At 49.9% G+C, this 16,698-nt stretch overlaps 1 protein-coding gene across 2 annotated transcripts in view; it reads left to right on the forward strand.

Annotated features, from left to right (window-relative positions):
• The window catches only part of Sez6 (seizure related 6 homolog), a 46,601-nt gene that overhangs the window by 7,210 nt on the left and 22,693 nt on the right, over positions 1-16,698 (forward strand). For both annotated transcript variants that reach the window (XM_057774903.1, XM_057774904.1), the window contains exon 2: positions 15,505-16,173. In XM_057774903.1, coding sequence (XP_057630886.1) covers positions 15,505-16,173 — 669 coding nt within the window. The remainder of the gene's footprint in view (positions 1-15,504; positions 16,174-16,698) is intronic.

A 16,698-nucleotide genomic window follows, 5' to 3' on the forward strand; every position in this document is an offset into this window, starting at 1 on the left:
CAACCACACAGAGCTAATCAGAGAGTTAGGGCCCAGGTTTAAACCTTGGGCTGACTCTGGGTGTCTAGGTGACCTTGGGTAAATCAAGTCATCACCCTGTGCCAAGGGGAATTCATGGTACCAGATTCTGTCAGGCCTCTTTTGTAGACAGCATAGAATCAAAGGAAATCAGAGTGGGTAGGGACTGGGAAGGGACTAAAATCCCTCTTTGAGGAGGCGGTCCTCCAATAGCCAGAGAGATACAGGGCACCAACACAGGGGCCTCTTTGCCAGGCAATCACTGGACAGGCTGGACCTGATGACCCAGGAAGCCCGGGTCAGGGCTGGGCTGTTGGTCAAGGGCAAGCATTAGCCGAACAAGGTCTTCCAGCAAGATAAGCCTAAGGCAGAAGGACAGAGCCTGGGTTCGTGGACCTTTTAAGGGTCTTCACCTGGCACACTGCTCTGCCAAAGTTGTCGTCGACATTATTTATATCCAGCCAGGACATGCGCTGGTGATTGGAAACATCTGGTCCGACAGCTGGCAGTCCCCCTCCTGTTGAGACACCCTATTTTATGGCTGGCTAAAGAAACAGGAGGAAAGTCACATTTTGAGGTTAAAAGACCCCCTGCTATCTCCATGCAGAAATGTGAAGGAGGTGTCCAGTAAGCCATGGCACGGCACGTTTATTCCCCCAGACTTCCTTTTCCTCCCTCCTGCTCTGCCCACTCAGCCCCCGACTTGTGGCAGAGCCCTGTTATCTAGTTACCTTTCTCAATCCCCTTCTGCCTACAGCCCGGACTAAGACAGCCTGTTACTAAGGTCAAGGTGGTGCTTCTGAGGCTCCAACCACCCGCTGGCCCCAAGTCTGAGTCCTGCTGTACCTGTAACCTCACACTGACTCTGGCACCCCCTTGGCCTTCCCTGCCCGGAACTTCAAGCAACAGAAACAGGAAGAGACAGGGAGAAAGTTTAACTCTCTTAATTAGAGGTATCCATCCACCCAGCTCAGCAGAGTCCTTGGAGATCAAAAACGAGGTTGGATGGGGAAAGAGAATGGGGGTGAGGGGTGAGGGGTTTAGCTGCCAGCAACCCTAAGATTCTGGGAGGAAAGTAGCCTAGACATGCAGGTAGCCTGGACTGCATCCTTGCCTGGCTTGTCCATCTTTCTGGGTGTCCCTCTGTCTCTACATCCTAGGGCCGAGGCCTATGGACTATGTAGATCTCACCTCAGCTTGGGCTGCTATCTCCCACCTCCTATCGGCCTACTCCATTCTCTTTCTCCCCATCTTGGGGTCCACTGACCCCCCTCAAGGAAACTTGAGGAGATGCCTTTATTTTTAGCAACCCTGCCCCTCCCCCTCCCCTGCTGAAGATTCCTGTGGAAGTGTAGGGATAGGGCAAGTCTGGGGAGTCTCATAGATTGGGATGCGCACAAGCTGAGCCCCTTCCTTTAGTCCCACAAAAACAGAGTGGCCATGTCTCCCCTCCACACTGTCTCACAACCAAGTCCACAGATGGTGGGTGGCAAGTGGCAACTTCTGGAAGAAGGTCCTAGGCTACTCTCTTTCTGCTCCTCACTCCGACCTCTCCAAGTCTCCAAAGACAGGGCTTAACTCTCCCTTTCAAATGACTCTCTCCTAGGTCATCTGGAAGCAAGGTAGAGTTCCTGACCTTCCCCACAGAAGCTGGGAAAGATGGAGAGGGGTGCTGAAGGGTCAAGCAAGAAGCAGAAAGAAGGCATGCATGCCCAATGAACCTATGCATTCAGCAGCCTCTGATATGGTCCTTGAACTTCCTAGAGGGGTGTCAGGCCCAAGCTAAGGTTCAATTCTGCCCAAAGGCCACTATCAAATCATTATCTCCAGACCCAGCAGGAACAAGAACTCATCTCCATTGCTACTCCCACTGGCCCTGGAAACTGGTCTCAGCTGGGAGAGCACAGAGCAGTTCCAGGAGTTGAACCAATGGACCAAAAAGGGAAGCAGCCCTCACTCCCTCAGAGGAGGCCCACCTCTGAGCATAGCCTGTCTTTGCACTCAAAGGCTCTTTGTCTCTACATCTGTCCATCTGTCTTGATCTCAGACCCCTAGGCCTGCCTTCCAGATACACCACCTATCACAGGTAGGCCTTCTATCTGGGCTTCCTCACCTGTAGGATGGGAGGCAGTCACCAGATAGATAGTGCAAGTGGGCAGTGACCCAAGCCTGAGCATAGCAGGTGCTCAGACACTGTAGGGCTCTCCGGGTCCTCCAGTTCCAGCCGAGCCACAGGCCCACACTCATACACACGTGCACCCACTCACATATACTCATGCTGTGGCATTTGCACATACACATGTATGCTCATGTGTGCACACACGTAACATCCACACACAGACACTCTCACAGATGAGCACACATAGCCTAACTCTCCAATGCTCAGCAATGACCAAGAGATAGATGTAAGTCAATGGACCCCAGAGCATACAGAAGGAAAGTGGCCAGTAACAGAGTATAATCCCCTACTCTGCCCACCATCTCTATCAGTTCCTAGAGTTGGGCACCAATAGCAGAAAAGTTATAACTGGCCTCCCACCTAAAGACATCTTAAAAAATCAAGAAGCAAGTACTGAGGAAAAAAAAACCAGACAGGCCTAGAGAGGGTAAGTCAAGCCCAAAGCCACACAGCCCATCGGCAGTAGAAGCAGTTACACTGGTGTCAGGGCTCTGGTAAGGTCTCCACAGACATCCTAGTGACCTTCAGACAAAGTAGTAGCTGGAACCCAACTCAGCATTGAGAACCAGGGTATTTTGGGGTACTGAGCACAGGACCCTTTCTTCCTCGATTGCATTTTTCTGAATCGGTATCCCCCCAGATGCAGCAGACAGAAAGCATCAGGGAATAAAGGTGACAGTTAGGGAGGTGAGTAGCCTTCATGCACAAAATAAGTCCCTTCTTGGAGCCAAAGCTCAGAAACTCTTGGGAGTATAACCACTAATGACCCTTCCCGAAGGCAGGCAAAAGTGCTAGGACTGGCCTCAGAGGAGGTGGCTTTTGAACACTGGGGTAGGGGTTAGGAGGAGCAGCTGGTGTGGGGCCCAGGATGGTAGCTATTCTCCAGTCCTGTTTGTCACCTTGTGGCTCTGTCTTGATGGGTTTGTGGACATAAGGGACTGTCTATGGTTAGTGTCTGGAATTGGGGAGAGGGCAGAAGATGGCTTTGTCACTGGACTGACTAAGATGGTCCAGCTACTAGCTCCAGGGAGAACGCAGTTGCTACCTCTGCAGACTTCCTGTCCTGGCTGGTATTTCCAAGGTTTGCCATTCAGAGAAATACGGTCTTTGCTGCTGACGGTTTGGTAATGACTGGGCTGGCTCTGGAGGAGCTGTGACTTGAGCACTCAGCTCAGGCCATGCTCTTCTTCCCCTCTGCTCTATCCCTCTGCCTTGGGACCAGCAGATAATGCCCCTGCCTCCTAAGATCCTAGGCAGAAGGGGCCTAGGGTAGCAGATGGACAGAGGATCTGATAGCTAGAAATTGCACCCTGAGGAAAAGAAGCCTCAGTGCCTACCTAGACCCTTTGTTTCCTACAGCCCAGGCAGGAGAGGAATAGTAAATTAGACTAGCAAGGGTAACAAGACCAGGGTTCCTTCCATTGCATCCATCCTGTCTCAAGGGCAGGGGCCAATTCTACAGTCCCTACTTCTCAGGGCAGTGCTGTAAGGCCCTGGCCCCAGGAGTCACTAGTGCATAGGCAGGGCTTCCAAGGCCCCCAGGTCCCCAGGGCCAGCAGGAAGACAGGAGGGGAGAACACAAGGCCGCAGGGGAAGGTGTGCAACGCAGCAGGGGAAGGTGTGCAACGCAGCAGGTGACGCTGTAGCAGAGGCCTCATTAATCACCTCTCCAGCCCCCAGCTCTGCAGTGGCGAGACCATATTAGATTTTAAATTGGAAAGCAGAGAACGTGGCAGTTAGCAGGGAGCTCCTTCCACCCTGGGCCCCTGATCACAGCCTCACAGGAGGGAAGGGACAGTGGAGTGAAAAGGGCTAGCCTGCCTGCAGCCCAGAGCAGGGCTCCCTCCCTCTCCCTACTTCCTCAGAGTCTGGGAGCTGTCAAGACAAACAGCTCTGGGAAAGGTCAGGTTAGGGTCCAAATAGGGGACAATGAAAATAAGGGGCCCCAGCAGCCTTTGTGGGAAACAGTGTGTCCTTCTGCTGAGTACTAGGGTCTTTCTGGACTTATGGTTCTAGGCTCTGATAGTTATAAGCAAGGACAAATGGTAATGACTAGTGGCCCATGCATGTATTTGGACTCACACACATATACACACATATACACACACAGACAGACACATACACACAGTTATATTCACACAGACATTAAGACACACACAGATACATACATACATACATACAAACATACATACACACATTGAGACACACAGATACATATATATATACACATAGAGACACAGATACACATATACACATATTGAGACACACACAAATACACACATTGAGACACACACAGATACATACATACACACAGAGAGACACAGACACACAGATACATACATACATGCACACATTGAAACACTCACAGAGATACACACACAGACACACATATACATATACACAGATATATGTATACACACACACTGAGACACACACTCAGATATATACACACAGATACATATATTGAGACACACATAGAGATACTTATAAACATACAGAGAGACAGAGACAGACACACAGACACACACAGATACATATACACACATTGACACATACACACAGATACAGATACACACAGACACACAGATACTTACATACACACACATTGGGACACACATACAGATACATACACACAGACATAGGCATACATGCAGACACATACATACACACACACATTGAGACACACACAGGTACATACACAGACACACATATACACACAACAAAGCAATGACCAGCACAGTAGCCGCACTGATCCCAGGCTGTGAAACAGACAGATCCGGATGGCCGTTTTCCCTTCAGAACTAGGAGGGTCCATATTGCTTCTCAGCCTCAAATTCTTCGCATGGAAAATGTAAAGTACCAATTCCAAGCACAAAGAGCGCTCAGCAGTTCTGAAGGGGAGATGGCTCTTGTGAGGTTGGTGACTAGGTCACAGTGATGCTAAGTAAATACGAGTGCCCTGCAGCTGGGCAGCTGCTCCAGGACTACCTCCAGGGTGCTCTGCCTTCTGCTGCTGACTGGGCAGTGAGGGAAAGGAAGAGAGAGCAGAAGGGTTGATCCCATGAAACACACACATGCCTGGGGCCACCTCATATGGGGATCCCAGGAGGCCAATGCTTTTCCCATAAAATCAAATCCTCTTAAATCACCTCTGCTCCTGCCCTCAAAAATGCCCAGCGAGCACCCAACAACCTGGGTGGAAGAGATAGTTCAGTGGCTAAGAACACTTGCTGCTTTTACATAGGACTCAGGTTCAGATCCCAACACCTACATGGTAGCTAATAACCATCTGTAACTCCAGTCACAGGGGATTTGACGCTCTTTTCTGGACTCTGAGAATACTAGGCAGGCAGGTGGTGCATATACATGCATGCAGACAAAACACCTGTATGCATAAAATAAGATAAATAAATCTTTAAAAAAAAAAAAAAAAAAGCACCCAGCAACCCAGAACACTTGGTCACAGCTGGGAAGCGGCATTCGAGAACTGAGGAGGCCTTGGGCCCAGCCTCCTATGGTCTTCATGTAAGCCCTAAAGGGGTCCCTGGGCTCTTTGTTGTTTTCCTTGCCCAACCTGAGTCCTTAGTTCTACAGCCTCTCCAAACTCTTTTCTTTCTTTTTTTTTTAAAGATTTATTTATTTATTATGTATACAACATTCTGCCTCAATGTAGGCCCGCACACCAGAGGAGGGTGCCAGATCTCAGTACAGATGGTTGTGAGCCACCATGTGGTTGCTGGGAATTGAACTCAGGACCTCTGGAAGAGCAGCCAGTGCTCTTAACCTCTGAGCCATCTCTCCAGCCCCCCCCCCGCCTTTTTTTTTAAGGTTTATTTATCTAGGGGCTGGAGAGATGGCTCGGTGATTAAGAGCATTGCCTGCTCTTCCAAAGGTCCTGAGTTCAATTCCCAGCAACCACATGGTGGCTCACAACCATCTGTAAAGAGGTCTGGCACCCTCTTCTGGCCTTCAGGCATACATACAGACAGAATATTGTATACATAATAAAATTTTTTTTTAAAAAAAGGTTTATTTATCTATTATGTATATAGTGTTCTATCTGCATGTATGTCTGTAGGCCAGAAGAGGACATCAGATCTCACTATAGATGGCTGTGAGCTACCATATGGTTGCTGGGAATTGAAATTGGGACCTTTGGAAAAGCAGCCAGTGCTCTTAACCTCTGAGCCATCTCTCCAGCTTCCTGTATCCTCTTCCATCTTACTCTCTCAGGATCTCACCTTAGGTTCTTCCCTCCTGAGAGGTAGTGAATACCGTTGGGTTGGAAGGCCAGGCTATGGACCTTGCATTTTTTTCATTGTATGTAGTAGTCACTAACATGAAATTAAGTTAAAATGTACTACCTCAGCCTAGCCATGTTTAGAATGCTCCACAGCCTCATGTGACTATGGCTAACTTTTGTTTTTAACCTTTTGCAATGCTAGGGCTCAAAGCCAGACCCTTGTGCATGCTAGGGAAGCATTTTATTTCTAAGTTACAGCCCTGCTCCCTGACCATCATACTGAACACACAGATGTAAAACATTTCCACGGGGCCTGGAGAGATGGCTCAGCACTTGCTGCTCTCATAAAGGACCCCAGTTGGGTTTCCATCCACATGGCAGCTAACAATCTCCTATTATTCCAGTTCCAGGGGGATCTGATGCCCTCTTCTGTCTCCTGTGAGCATTGCATACATGTAGTACACATACAAGCCGACAAACAAGGGCTGGAGAGATGGTTCAGTGCTTAAGAGTACTGGCTACTCCTCCTGAGGACCCAGGTTTGATTCCCAGCACACACATGGTGGTTCACAACCATCTATAAGTCCAGTTCTAGGGCATCTGATGCCCTCTGACCTCTGCAGGCAGCAGCTACACATGGAGCACATACATGCAGGCAAAACACGCACACACATAAAATAAAAACAAAAATTTTCTTTAAAAAAATCTTTAAAACATTTTTATTGTTGCAATTTTTTATTGTAAAACCTACTGCTTGAGGGCTAGACAACCCACGTCCAAACTGCAAACCCGGGAGCCGTGCTTTCCTTGTTCTGTCCCAGAACAAGGGGTGACAGACGATGGGGTGACAAAGCTCCTATCTGATAGAACTATGTGACACTCAGTGAGCTGACTCTGTAAAACACTTGAGATGTCCTTCATGGTTCACGGTGTTCTGGTGCGTGGGAGCAGACAGCACCTCTACACCCTTCTCCCTTTGATTGAAGGGATACAGAGGCTTGGGTTGGAGAAGTGGCTTGGACAGCAAGCAGCACTAGGTCTCACCTGTCAGGGGCCACCTGGTGAGGTGGCCTGACTCCTGGTTTATGTCACTATCTCCAACCCTGCTCCCTCCACTGGCATTGCGACTCTAACCTAAAGATATTAAAGGTTCTGGGGGTGGTGGCTGCTACTATTCGCTAGGAGGTAACGAATGCTCTGTGTCTGGAGGAATGACCAAGGGTGGTAGACACTGGAGGGCTCCCTCTTTGGAGCAGCTGGGACAGGTGCCTTTCTAGTCACAACACTAATCTGGCCCCGCCTCTGGTTTGCTGTGGAAAACCTTCACTGTTTCCTCCTGGGCAAACGAAGGAGGGGTGAGATGCTCACAGAGGTGACAAGGACTCAAGTTCTGAGAACCAGCCACTTCTTCACCCAGAATCTATCTAAAAGGAAGCGTCCTTGCTCACGTTTGAAGTCTGTACGTCATTAGAGCCACAGGACTGAGCAGGAAAGAGGACGGTGACAAGGAGCCATGGAAAAGTTAGTGGTAGGCGAAAAATGTGGTAGACACATGCAGATGGGGGTCTGCTAGCTCCTGCTAGCAATTGTCAAAGCTTTACCCATGCTGGTCAAGAGCCAGGCTTTGGAAAGCAGGGTGGGTCTTGATTGCACAGTCAAGCAGACTCGGGCTTAGGAACTGTGCTCTGAAACTACCCTTCACCAAGTCCAGAACCAGGACAGTTATTTGTGGACAGAGTTCTATGGAAAGAAAGATGCCTGGTGCTGTATCCTTGCCACAATGCAAATGATTCCTGTGGTCAGGACCCATCAAGAAGTGCCCAGGAGATCAGAGGACAGATGGGCAGGGATGGCCATCCACAGCGGGGACAGGAATTGGACCTAGAAGGATGGGGAGGTTGTGAGGAGACAAATGGGTAGAGAAAACACAGCAAGAGGATGGATGAACTGAGCAAATGGGGTATTACAGAAGGTACCTCTCCGAACAATGAAAATCTCTTCCCACCTTAAAACACTTCCCCTCCAGGACACCACCAAGCCTCCCCATCACCACAAGCTGCAGGATTCCCCACATGGATGTCCTAGGATAACAGCACCCAGACTGGATATAAGAAAGTAGCTGACAGAGCTAGGCAGGCTGTGGGTTCTCATCCTAGGTTTCTGTGCCATCAGGAATGAAATACTTAACCACTCTGGGTTCCCAGCGTGTCCATCTCTTGGGATAATGGCACAAACTTCCCTAGACTGAGGAGGTAGAGCATGCTGAGAGCACAGTCCTCTTATAGCAGGCCCTGAGGTGGGCAGGGATGACAGCTGTTACCAGTCCCAGCTGTTGGCCTAGACCACAGCAGGAAGTGTGTGTCCATTCTGGCTCTTGAATAGCTTTCAGAAATAGCTTGGAGGGGCTGGGCGGTGGTGGTGCACGCCTTTAATCCCAGCACTTGGGAGGCAGAGGCAGGCGGATCTCTGTGAGTTCGAGACCAGCCTGGTCTACAAGAGCAAGTTCTAGGACAGGCTCCAAAGCAACACAGAGAAATCTTGTCTCGAAAAACCAAAAAAAAGAAGAAGAAAAAAAAAAAAAGAAATAGCTTGGAGGCTGGGCGGTGGTGGCACATGCCTTAATTCCAGCACTCAGGAGGCAGAGGCAGGCGGATCTCTGTGAGTTCGAGGCCAGCCTGGGCTACAGAGCGAGTTCCAGGATAGCTGGGACTGTTACACAGAGAAACCCTGTCTCAGAAAAATAAAAAAGAAAGAAAGAAAAAAAGAAAAGAAATAGCTTGGAGAAGTCATATCCCAAATCTGGGCCTCAGTTTCCCCATCTATAATGTGAAGGTTATATTGTCTTTCCTGCCAGTATGAGCAGACACACAGCCCTGAAACTATTCAAAGGCTGGATACTATGGGGAAGCATGGTTACATGAGTAAGGAATTAGAAGTTTCTAGAACTGGACTTCAGGGCCCTGTGGCTCTGCCAACTTCTACCTGGTTTGCACAGAGGCAGAGCTGGGCCACTACTGTCAGCGTGGTGATCACACTCAGGCCTAGAGACACCCAGGCACTCTTGACACACAGGGCCCCTTCCCTCTCTTAGGCTCCGGGATAATAGGGGTCTGCAGGGCCAGGCCCTCACTAATCCCCTATTAAAACTTGAAAGGGGCCAGGAAACCTCCAGAATAAACTCATTAATTTTTATGGGATAATAAATGGATCCCATTAAATTCTCATTCTTTCAATGCTGGACCAGCTTAACCTTTTAGAACTCAGAGGAGTGGACTCCCTGTCCACTGCATCCCCCAGGCTCTCCTGGACCCCCATGCTGTCATACTCCCTCTTCCAAGCTGAGAATTGGTTCTGCCCTACGGTGGGAGAATTCATCTGAACACATCAGAACCACAGGGCCGCTCTGCATACTGCACGGAAGCATTTAGGCCTTCTGTCTCTGAGACATGAGCCCCGGTCATGGGGCTGCCCCTTACTGGGCTTTGAAATGACAGACAGCCCTACATTTGTAGAAGCTGGGCCCTGGGGATGGCAGGTGGAAGCAGTGTCTCAGAAGAGGTCCCTACCAGAACTCAGTTCTTCCCTTCACAGATAGGGAGACGGTACACATGCTAGTGAGGACAGCTTTGGAATTAGAACCCAAGGCTTCCTGGCTGTGTGGTCCAGAAAGATCTGCAGATGCGGAGGTGCTGAGGGGAGCCCTGAGTTTGCACACACACCCTGCAGGAAGAGAGAGAGAGAGAGAGACACTGTATAACACTTCCTGGTTTACTGCTCACCAGCCTTGTGGTCCTAAGCCTCAGTTTATCTATCTGTGAGACAGGCCATAAGACTTATCTAGCAGAAGGTAGAAAGGGCTCCAGTCTTCCATCCTGATCCAAACCTGCCAGGTATGGTACACAAGAGCCTCATCTGTACCCCTACCCCTCTGGGCTCTACTGGGGAAAGCAGGGAAATCGCTGGGCTGGGGGCTGAAGGGTCAGACTACTATTCCTAAGAGGGGCCACAAGGTGGGGGGGGGCACAGGGGCCTGGAGGCGGAGCGGGAGAGAATCCTCTGGGGAGGCATCCTGAATGGCTCATTAGTGCGGATGAAAGCCTTTTTTCATTTCGTCTAAATACTTTAAACAGGGCTCCCTCCGATGTCTATTTGCATAGCTTAAGAGCTAATGCAGGGGGAGGGCCCAGGCTGCAGCGCCCAGGGCTGGGGGTTGCTGGGACGTTCTAGAGGGCCTCCAGCCCTCCTGTAGAGGACTGCCCCAGCCGGTGGAGGGTGTTTCCCAGACCCAGACGTTAGAGGGGCAGCCCCAGCTCAATAGAGCTCTGCAAGGAGAGCGGCGAGAATTCTTCCTTGTGTCCAGATAACTAGGTGAACTGAGCAGTTTATCTGGTTGTACCCCCAGTTTTGTCCCCAGGGACCCCCAGCTTTGTACCCAGGGATGAGCAAGGCCTCGAAGTGACTGCCGTCTTCGAGGCTGATGCCAAACTATTCTTGTTTTGTGGATGGCATGCCCCACAGTCATACACATTTGTCACCCAACAGATTGCGGTTTCACAGAGAGGAGACACCTCACCTTTAGCTAAATCCTTCCTATCCTAGCGGACTGGACTGACCGCCTTTCCCATGGCCTCTGTCTCCGGCTCCAGAACGTCCAGAGGAGGGCAGCTTTCTGTTTCTTTTCATTTTTTTTTTTTTTTTTCCTTTTTAAGATGTCTCACTATGTAGCCCCTGGCCGGTCTGGAACTTGCTATGTAGACCAGGCTGGCCTCAAAATCACATGTGATCTGCCTGCCTCTGTCTCCCAAGTGCTGAGATTAAAGGCCTATGAAAGTCTGTCCACAGGCAGAACCGACTTCGATGTGGCAGAGCTGACACTGTGTGCTGTGTACTGTGCTCTGGCCCTGTTGATTCATGCTGGGCTCCAGGCTTGATGTGTTTTGGGAACGGAGTGTGGGCTCTCCATTTCAGACACCTTCCCAAGGGCCAGGATCAATTCCAACCTGCAGAGACCTTGAAGGGATCCCTTTCTCTCCGTTCACTTGTGGCTTCTTCAAATGACTAGAGTGTTCACTGCTGGTAGCTTCATTCCTCCCTGCTTGCAAGCCAGCATGGTCTGGAATGACATGGGAGGGGGGGGGGGTGGAAGCATCCCTGTTGCTCTTCCTTTCCAATTCTTGCACAGCCATTTTGAAAGCTGTAGAGATCAGGGTTATTCTCCTAGCTGAAAGTGGAACCAGCATGCGCTGACCTTTTCTTGGCAGTTAAGGATGTAGGGAGCCTAGTGGGCCACACACAGAATGTGCGTCATCTCTTCAGTGATGTGGCTAAATGAGTCAACATAATCAATATTGAGCTGGATAGTCAGAGGCTGACTCTCAGCTCCAGCACCGGGCAAGTCTCTGCCTTGCCCAGCTGTAGGCTTTAAGTAACACATGAGGAAGATTCCTCTGTCACCGAGTTGCTGTGTCAATTAAGTAATGCAAGCTTGCTGGGGATGCTGTCACTTGCCTATAACCCTGGAAGGTAGAGAGATGACAAGAGGCTTCTTTGACTATGTGGCAAGGACAAGTTCAACCTGAGCTACATGAGACCCTGTCTTGAGCAAATAAATAACAACAAAAACAGAACAACAAACAACAACAACAAAACAAAAAACAAAAACCCTAGCCCTTGAAAGGCTAAGGCAAGAGGACTGAAAGCTTAAAGTCATCTTGGGCTAGACAGCAAACTTTCATAATAACAACAGTAATAGTAAATACTAATCCAGGTCTTGTAGGAGACTGACTTAGCAGTCTGCACCCTTAGCTCCTCCTTTTGCCCAAGTCAGTCCCTGAACACTGAATTCAGCCAGGAACAGAGAAGCTCGTGACCTCCTCACCACAACCCTTGGCACTCCAGGAACATGTCACAGATCCTCAGGCCTCCAACAGTCAACCAGGGTATCTCGAGAAGCCTCCTGCAGATATGGTTTATCTCTCAGAGATTATCGTACCCTCGCTGACAGTGGGTGGCTCCCGCAGGGAACAAGTGGCAGCCGATTTGGGAATCAATTTGCTCGTTTGATATGCTATCTCGATCTCATTTAACCAAGTGCTCCGGTCCCCCTAGATAACACAATCAGCTCAATCGACAGTGACGGGAGGTGCCCATTAGCTCCACTCCATTGCCCAGCACCCACCTGACTGCTGGCAGGAGAGCTGTGCCAACTATGGTCACTTCCTGAGGCAGAGGCTCTGGGTGTGCTATCTCTCTCTCTTCCAAGATGCCCACAGGTGCCCACCCTGAGAGCCACAGGACCTGCTTCTTGATAGGCACCCCTGGAAAATGGACCTGAAACATCTAGAGAGTTCCAGGGGTTCCAACCTGTGTGTGTCGTGTTAAGAAGCCACTGCTTACCTGGCAAAGGCAGAACGACATCTGGGTTGTGGGAAGAGAAAGTAGCCTTGTCCTGGCATGTCACAGACACTAGCTCAATACCTCCCCTCCACGTCACTGGTTTAGATGAAAGACACCCAGCACTGCCAGACCATCTGCTCTGAGGGACATGATCCTGGCTGGGTATCTAGTTTGGACACTATGATATCGATGTTTGGCACAAATGCCAGGACACAGATGGGCTACTTTAGTGGGCATCGCAGGATGTAGCAATTGGTCCAGGTTTCTCAAAGCTTTGTATGGCCTGGGTCCCGTGACCCAGAAGAAGAGAGAACCCTCCAAACTGAAGCTTGCCTTTCCCACCCCAATTTTCTCCCTCCTCCTCTTTGTCTGCCACATCAGAGCTGCGATGGTCTCCTGAACAGACTGTAGCCCATCTGCCACTTCTTCATGCCTGCCAATCCACGGGGTGGGAACGAGCCTGTGGATTGGTAGCCCCACCAGCAGACGGGTAGAGGAACCGACCTCCTCACAAGCTCAGCTGTCTCACCCCAGTTGTGCTTCCTTTCCAGACTCTCGAGGCAGCCATTTTGAGGGCTGTAGAGATTGGAAATGCCACTCCTGCTTGCCCCCCAAGAATCCCCAGGGCCAACAAAATTCTGTATGACCTGAGCATAGAACCAGAACCCACTGACCTTTCCTTGGCCATTAAGGATCTAGAGTCTAGTGGGCCACGCGCAGAATGTGCGTCATCTCTTTAGTGATGTGGCTAAATGAGTCAACATAATCAATAGCAGAGCAATCTATCCTGCTGACCAGAGATAGGAAAGAAGTTTCATTTTCTGTAGCCTGATGGGTTGGCAATGGCTGCCTGGATAACGGTTGAGAAGGATTCTGTAGTCTCATGTGGTCTTAGCAAGAAACTGTCAAAATTGATCAGGGACATATGCCATGAATGGAGAAGTGGCATTCCATTCTATCTCTGTGTAAGACCCAGCCTAGTCTCCTAAGAAAGATAAAAGAAGTGGGCATGATAATGCGTGGGTGTGTGCCTATTATCCCAGCGCTCGGGTGTTAGAGGACTCTGAGGTTCAGGACAGTCTATGGAGTGAGACTGTGTCTTGAAATAAAAGAAAGGCAGAATTCAATGAGACATATAAGTGGGGAAAGGACACAGCATTTTCTTAACCAGCTCCACTCCACAGATAAGAAAAGCAGCCTTCGAGAATGTGGGTGCCTTATCCAGACCACATAGCCCTAAAAGAGATGGACCTGAGGTCTGAAGTCCTGTCTGCTCCAGAACATGGGCCTCCCCATCGGTAACTAACATCACTGCTCTGGAAGGATCAGGAAAGTGTATAGGGCGTGGTGGCACATGTCTTTCATCCCAGCACTCCGGAGGCAGAGGCAGGTGGATCCCTGTGAGTAAGAGGCCAGCCTTACAAGCAAGTTTCAGGACAGCCAGGACAACATAGAGAAACCCTGTTTAAAACTAATCATAATAAACCAGGAAAGGGGAGGAGAGAGATTGTTTTCTGAGAAGTTAGAGAACTAGAATTTCATAGGGACCAAGCAAAGAAGTCAAGCAGGAGAAAATCTAAAATACAATTCCAAATACATGATACATTTCCTGAAACTAATGGCCAGCAGTTTCACTGGGAACAGGACATGAATTTGAATGTCTTGTCAGTTCAGCCAGAAAAGTCACTGTTGTGAGGGACATCACTCTTGTTAAAGTTCTCTCTCCCACTTTATAGGTTATATGACTCTGAATTTTCCTTCTTTCTTACTTTTTTTCAAGATAGGGTTTTTCTCTGTAACCACCCTGGCTGTCCTGGAACTCGCTCTGTAGACCAGGTTGACCTCGAACCCACAGAGACCCACCTGTCTCTGCCTCCCAAGTGTTGAGAGCAAAGGTGTATGCCACCACCGCCCATTTCTGAACCTGTGCTTTAATTCTAGCACTTAAGAGACAGAGGCAGGCAGGCAGATCTCTTGAGTTTGAGGCCAGCCTCATCTACGGAGTGAGTTCCAGAACAGCCAGGGCTACAAACATAAACCCAGTCTTGGAAAAAAAAAAAAAAAAAAAGTAAACAAAATCAAAAAGATAGACTTTCCAGTATCCCAGGCTGGCCTCAAACTCATTACATAATTGAAGCTGACCTTGAATTTCTGCTCTTCCTGCAGGGATTTCAAGTGTGAACCAGCTCTCTTGGTTTATACAGAGCTGGGGTCGTACCTAGCACGTGATGCTTGTTAGGCAAGCCTTCTTCCAGCTGAGCTACAGACCCCGCCCTAGCACCCTCTCCTCATTAGTAAAATAAGGCCTTGGAGGTATATTAGGAATGGCAAACATATATTTGGCATGGCATGGCTTCCTAGCATTCTGTGTTGAGGAGGATCCTGAAGCTGAATCTAGAAACAGCAGGGAATAGTGCAATGATCGATTTGTAATGTCTGTCGTGGTTGCTGGAGGAGAAAGGATAGCGCACGTGCCATCTTTGAAGTATGTGATATCACCTCGCTTCCAGCTCTAACATTTTATAGCTCCATGATTCTCAACAATGAGCACACTCTCCAAGGCTCTCTGTCAAAAGCAAGACGGATCTCCCCCTGTCTGTGCTGGGCGGGATGCTGTGCACTGTGGCGTAGCAGGAGAACCTCTGATCGTTCATTATTATTATTTCAGGACTCTCCTCAGAGGCTCCGATCACGGGGGAAGGTCAGGCCACAGGCGTCAAGGAGATGGATGGGGAGCTGACCGCAGCCCCAACACCCGAGCAGCCAGACCCAGGCATCCACTTTGTCACCACAGCTCCCACCCTCAAGCTGCTCAACCACCACCCACTTCTGGAGGAATTCCTTCAGGAGGGACTAGAAAGGAGCGAGGAAGCACCGAGGCCTGCACTGCCCTTCCAGCCTGATCCACCCACACCTGTCACTTCAAGCCCCCTTCCCCGCCTGACCAACCAGGACAGCCGCCCAGTTTTTACCAGTCCGACTCCAGCTGTGGCTGCAGCACCCACCCAGTCCCACCCCAGGGAGAAGCCTTGGAACCCAGAGTCAGAGGCCCCTGAGCTTCTTATCACATCTCCTCTACCTCCAGGGCCCAGTATGGCAGTGCCCACCCTGCATCCAGAGGATAGACCTAGTACAACACCCACCAGCCGAACATGGACTCCAACCCAGGAGGGTCCCGGAGACATGGGCAAACCTTGGGTTCCAGAGGTCATGTCTCAGACCACAGGACTTGGTATTGAGGGGACCATTGCCACCTCCACAGCTTCAGGGGATGATGAAGAGACCACCACCACCAGCACCATCATTACCACTACCATCACCACAGTCCAGCCACCAGGTCAGCTACCTGCTGGTTAGCAGGGCTGAAAGTGAGGGTGGAGCACTATGGTCCCAAATGCCTCTGATTCTGACACTGCACCAATCCACCCTACCCTTTGCACCAGGGGTCATCTTTTTGTTTTGTTTGGGGCAGGGTTTCTCTGAGTAGCTTTGGAGCCTGTCCTGGAACTGGCTTTTGCAGACAGGCAGACCTCAAACTCACAGAGGTCTATCTGCCTCTGCCTCTGCCTCTGCCTCTGCCTCTGCCTCTGCCTCTGCCTCTGCCTCTGCCTCTGCCTCCTGAGTGCTGGAATTAAAGGCGTGCACCACAACCACATGGCCCAAGGGTCATCTTACATAAAGCATGTGGATTTGAACCATATAACCCCCATGTTCAAGTTCTGAGTCTTCCAACTCTAACCCAGCCCTAGGGGTCTAGCCTTTCTGAGTTTCAAGTGTAAAGTCATGGTTAGAAAGCCTACCTTGGGGCTGGAGAGATAGCTTAGCTGTATAGAGCACTTGCTGCTCTTGCTGAGAACCTGGG

This window comes from Chionomys nivalis, chromosome 7, assembly GCF_950005125.1.
Source record: "Chionomys nivalis chromosome 7, mChiNiv1.1, whole genome shotgun sequence".
Taxonomy (NCBI): domain Eukaryota; kingdom Metazoa; phylum Chordata; class Mammalia; order Rodentia; family Cricetidae; genus Chionomys; species Chionomys nivalis.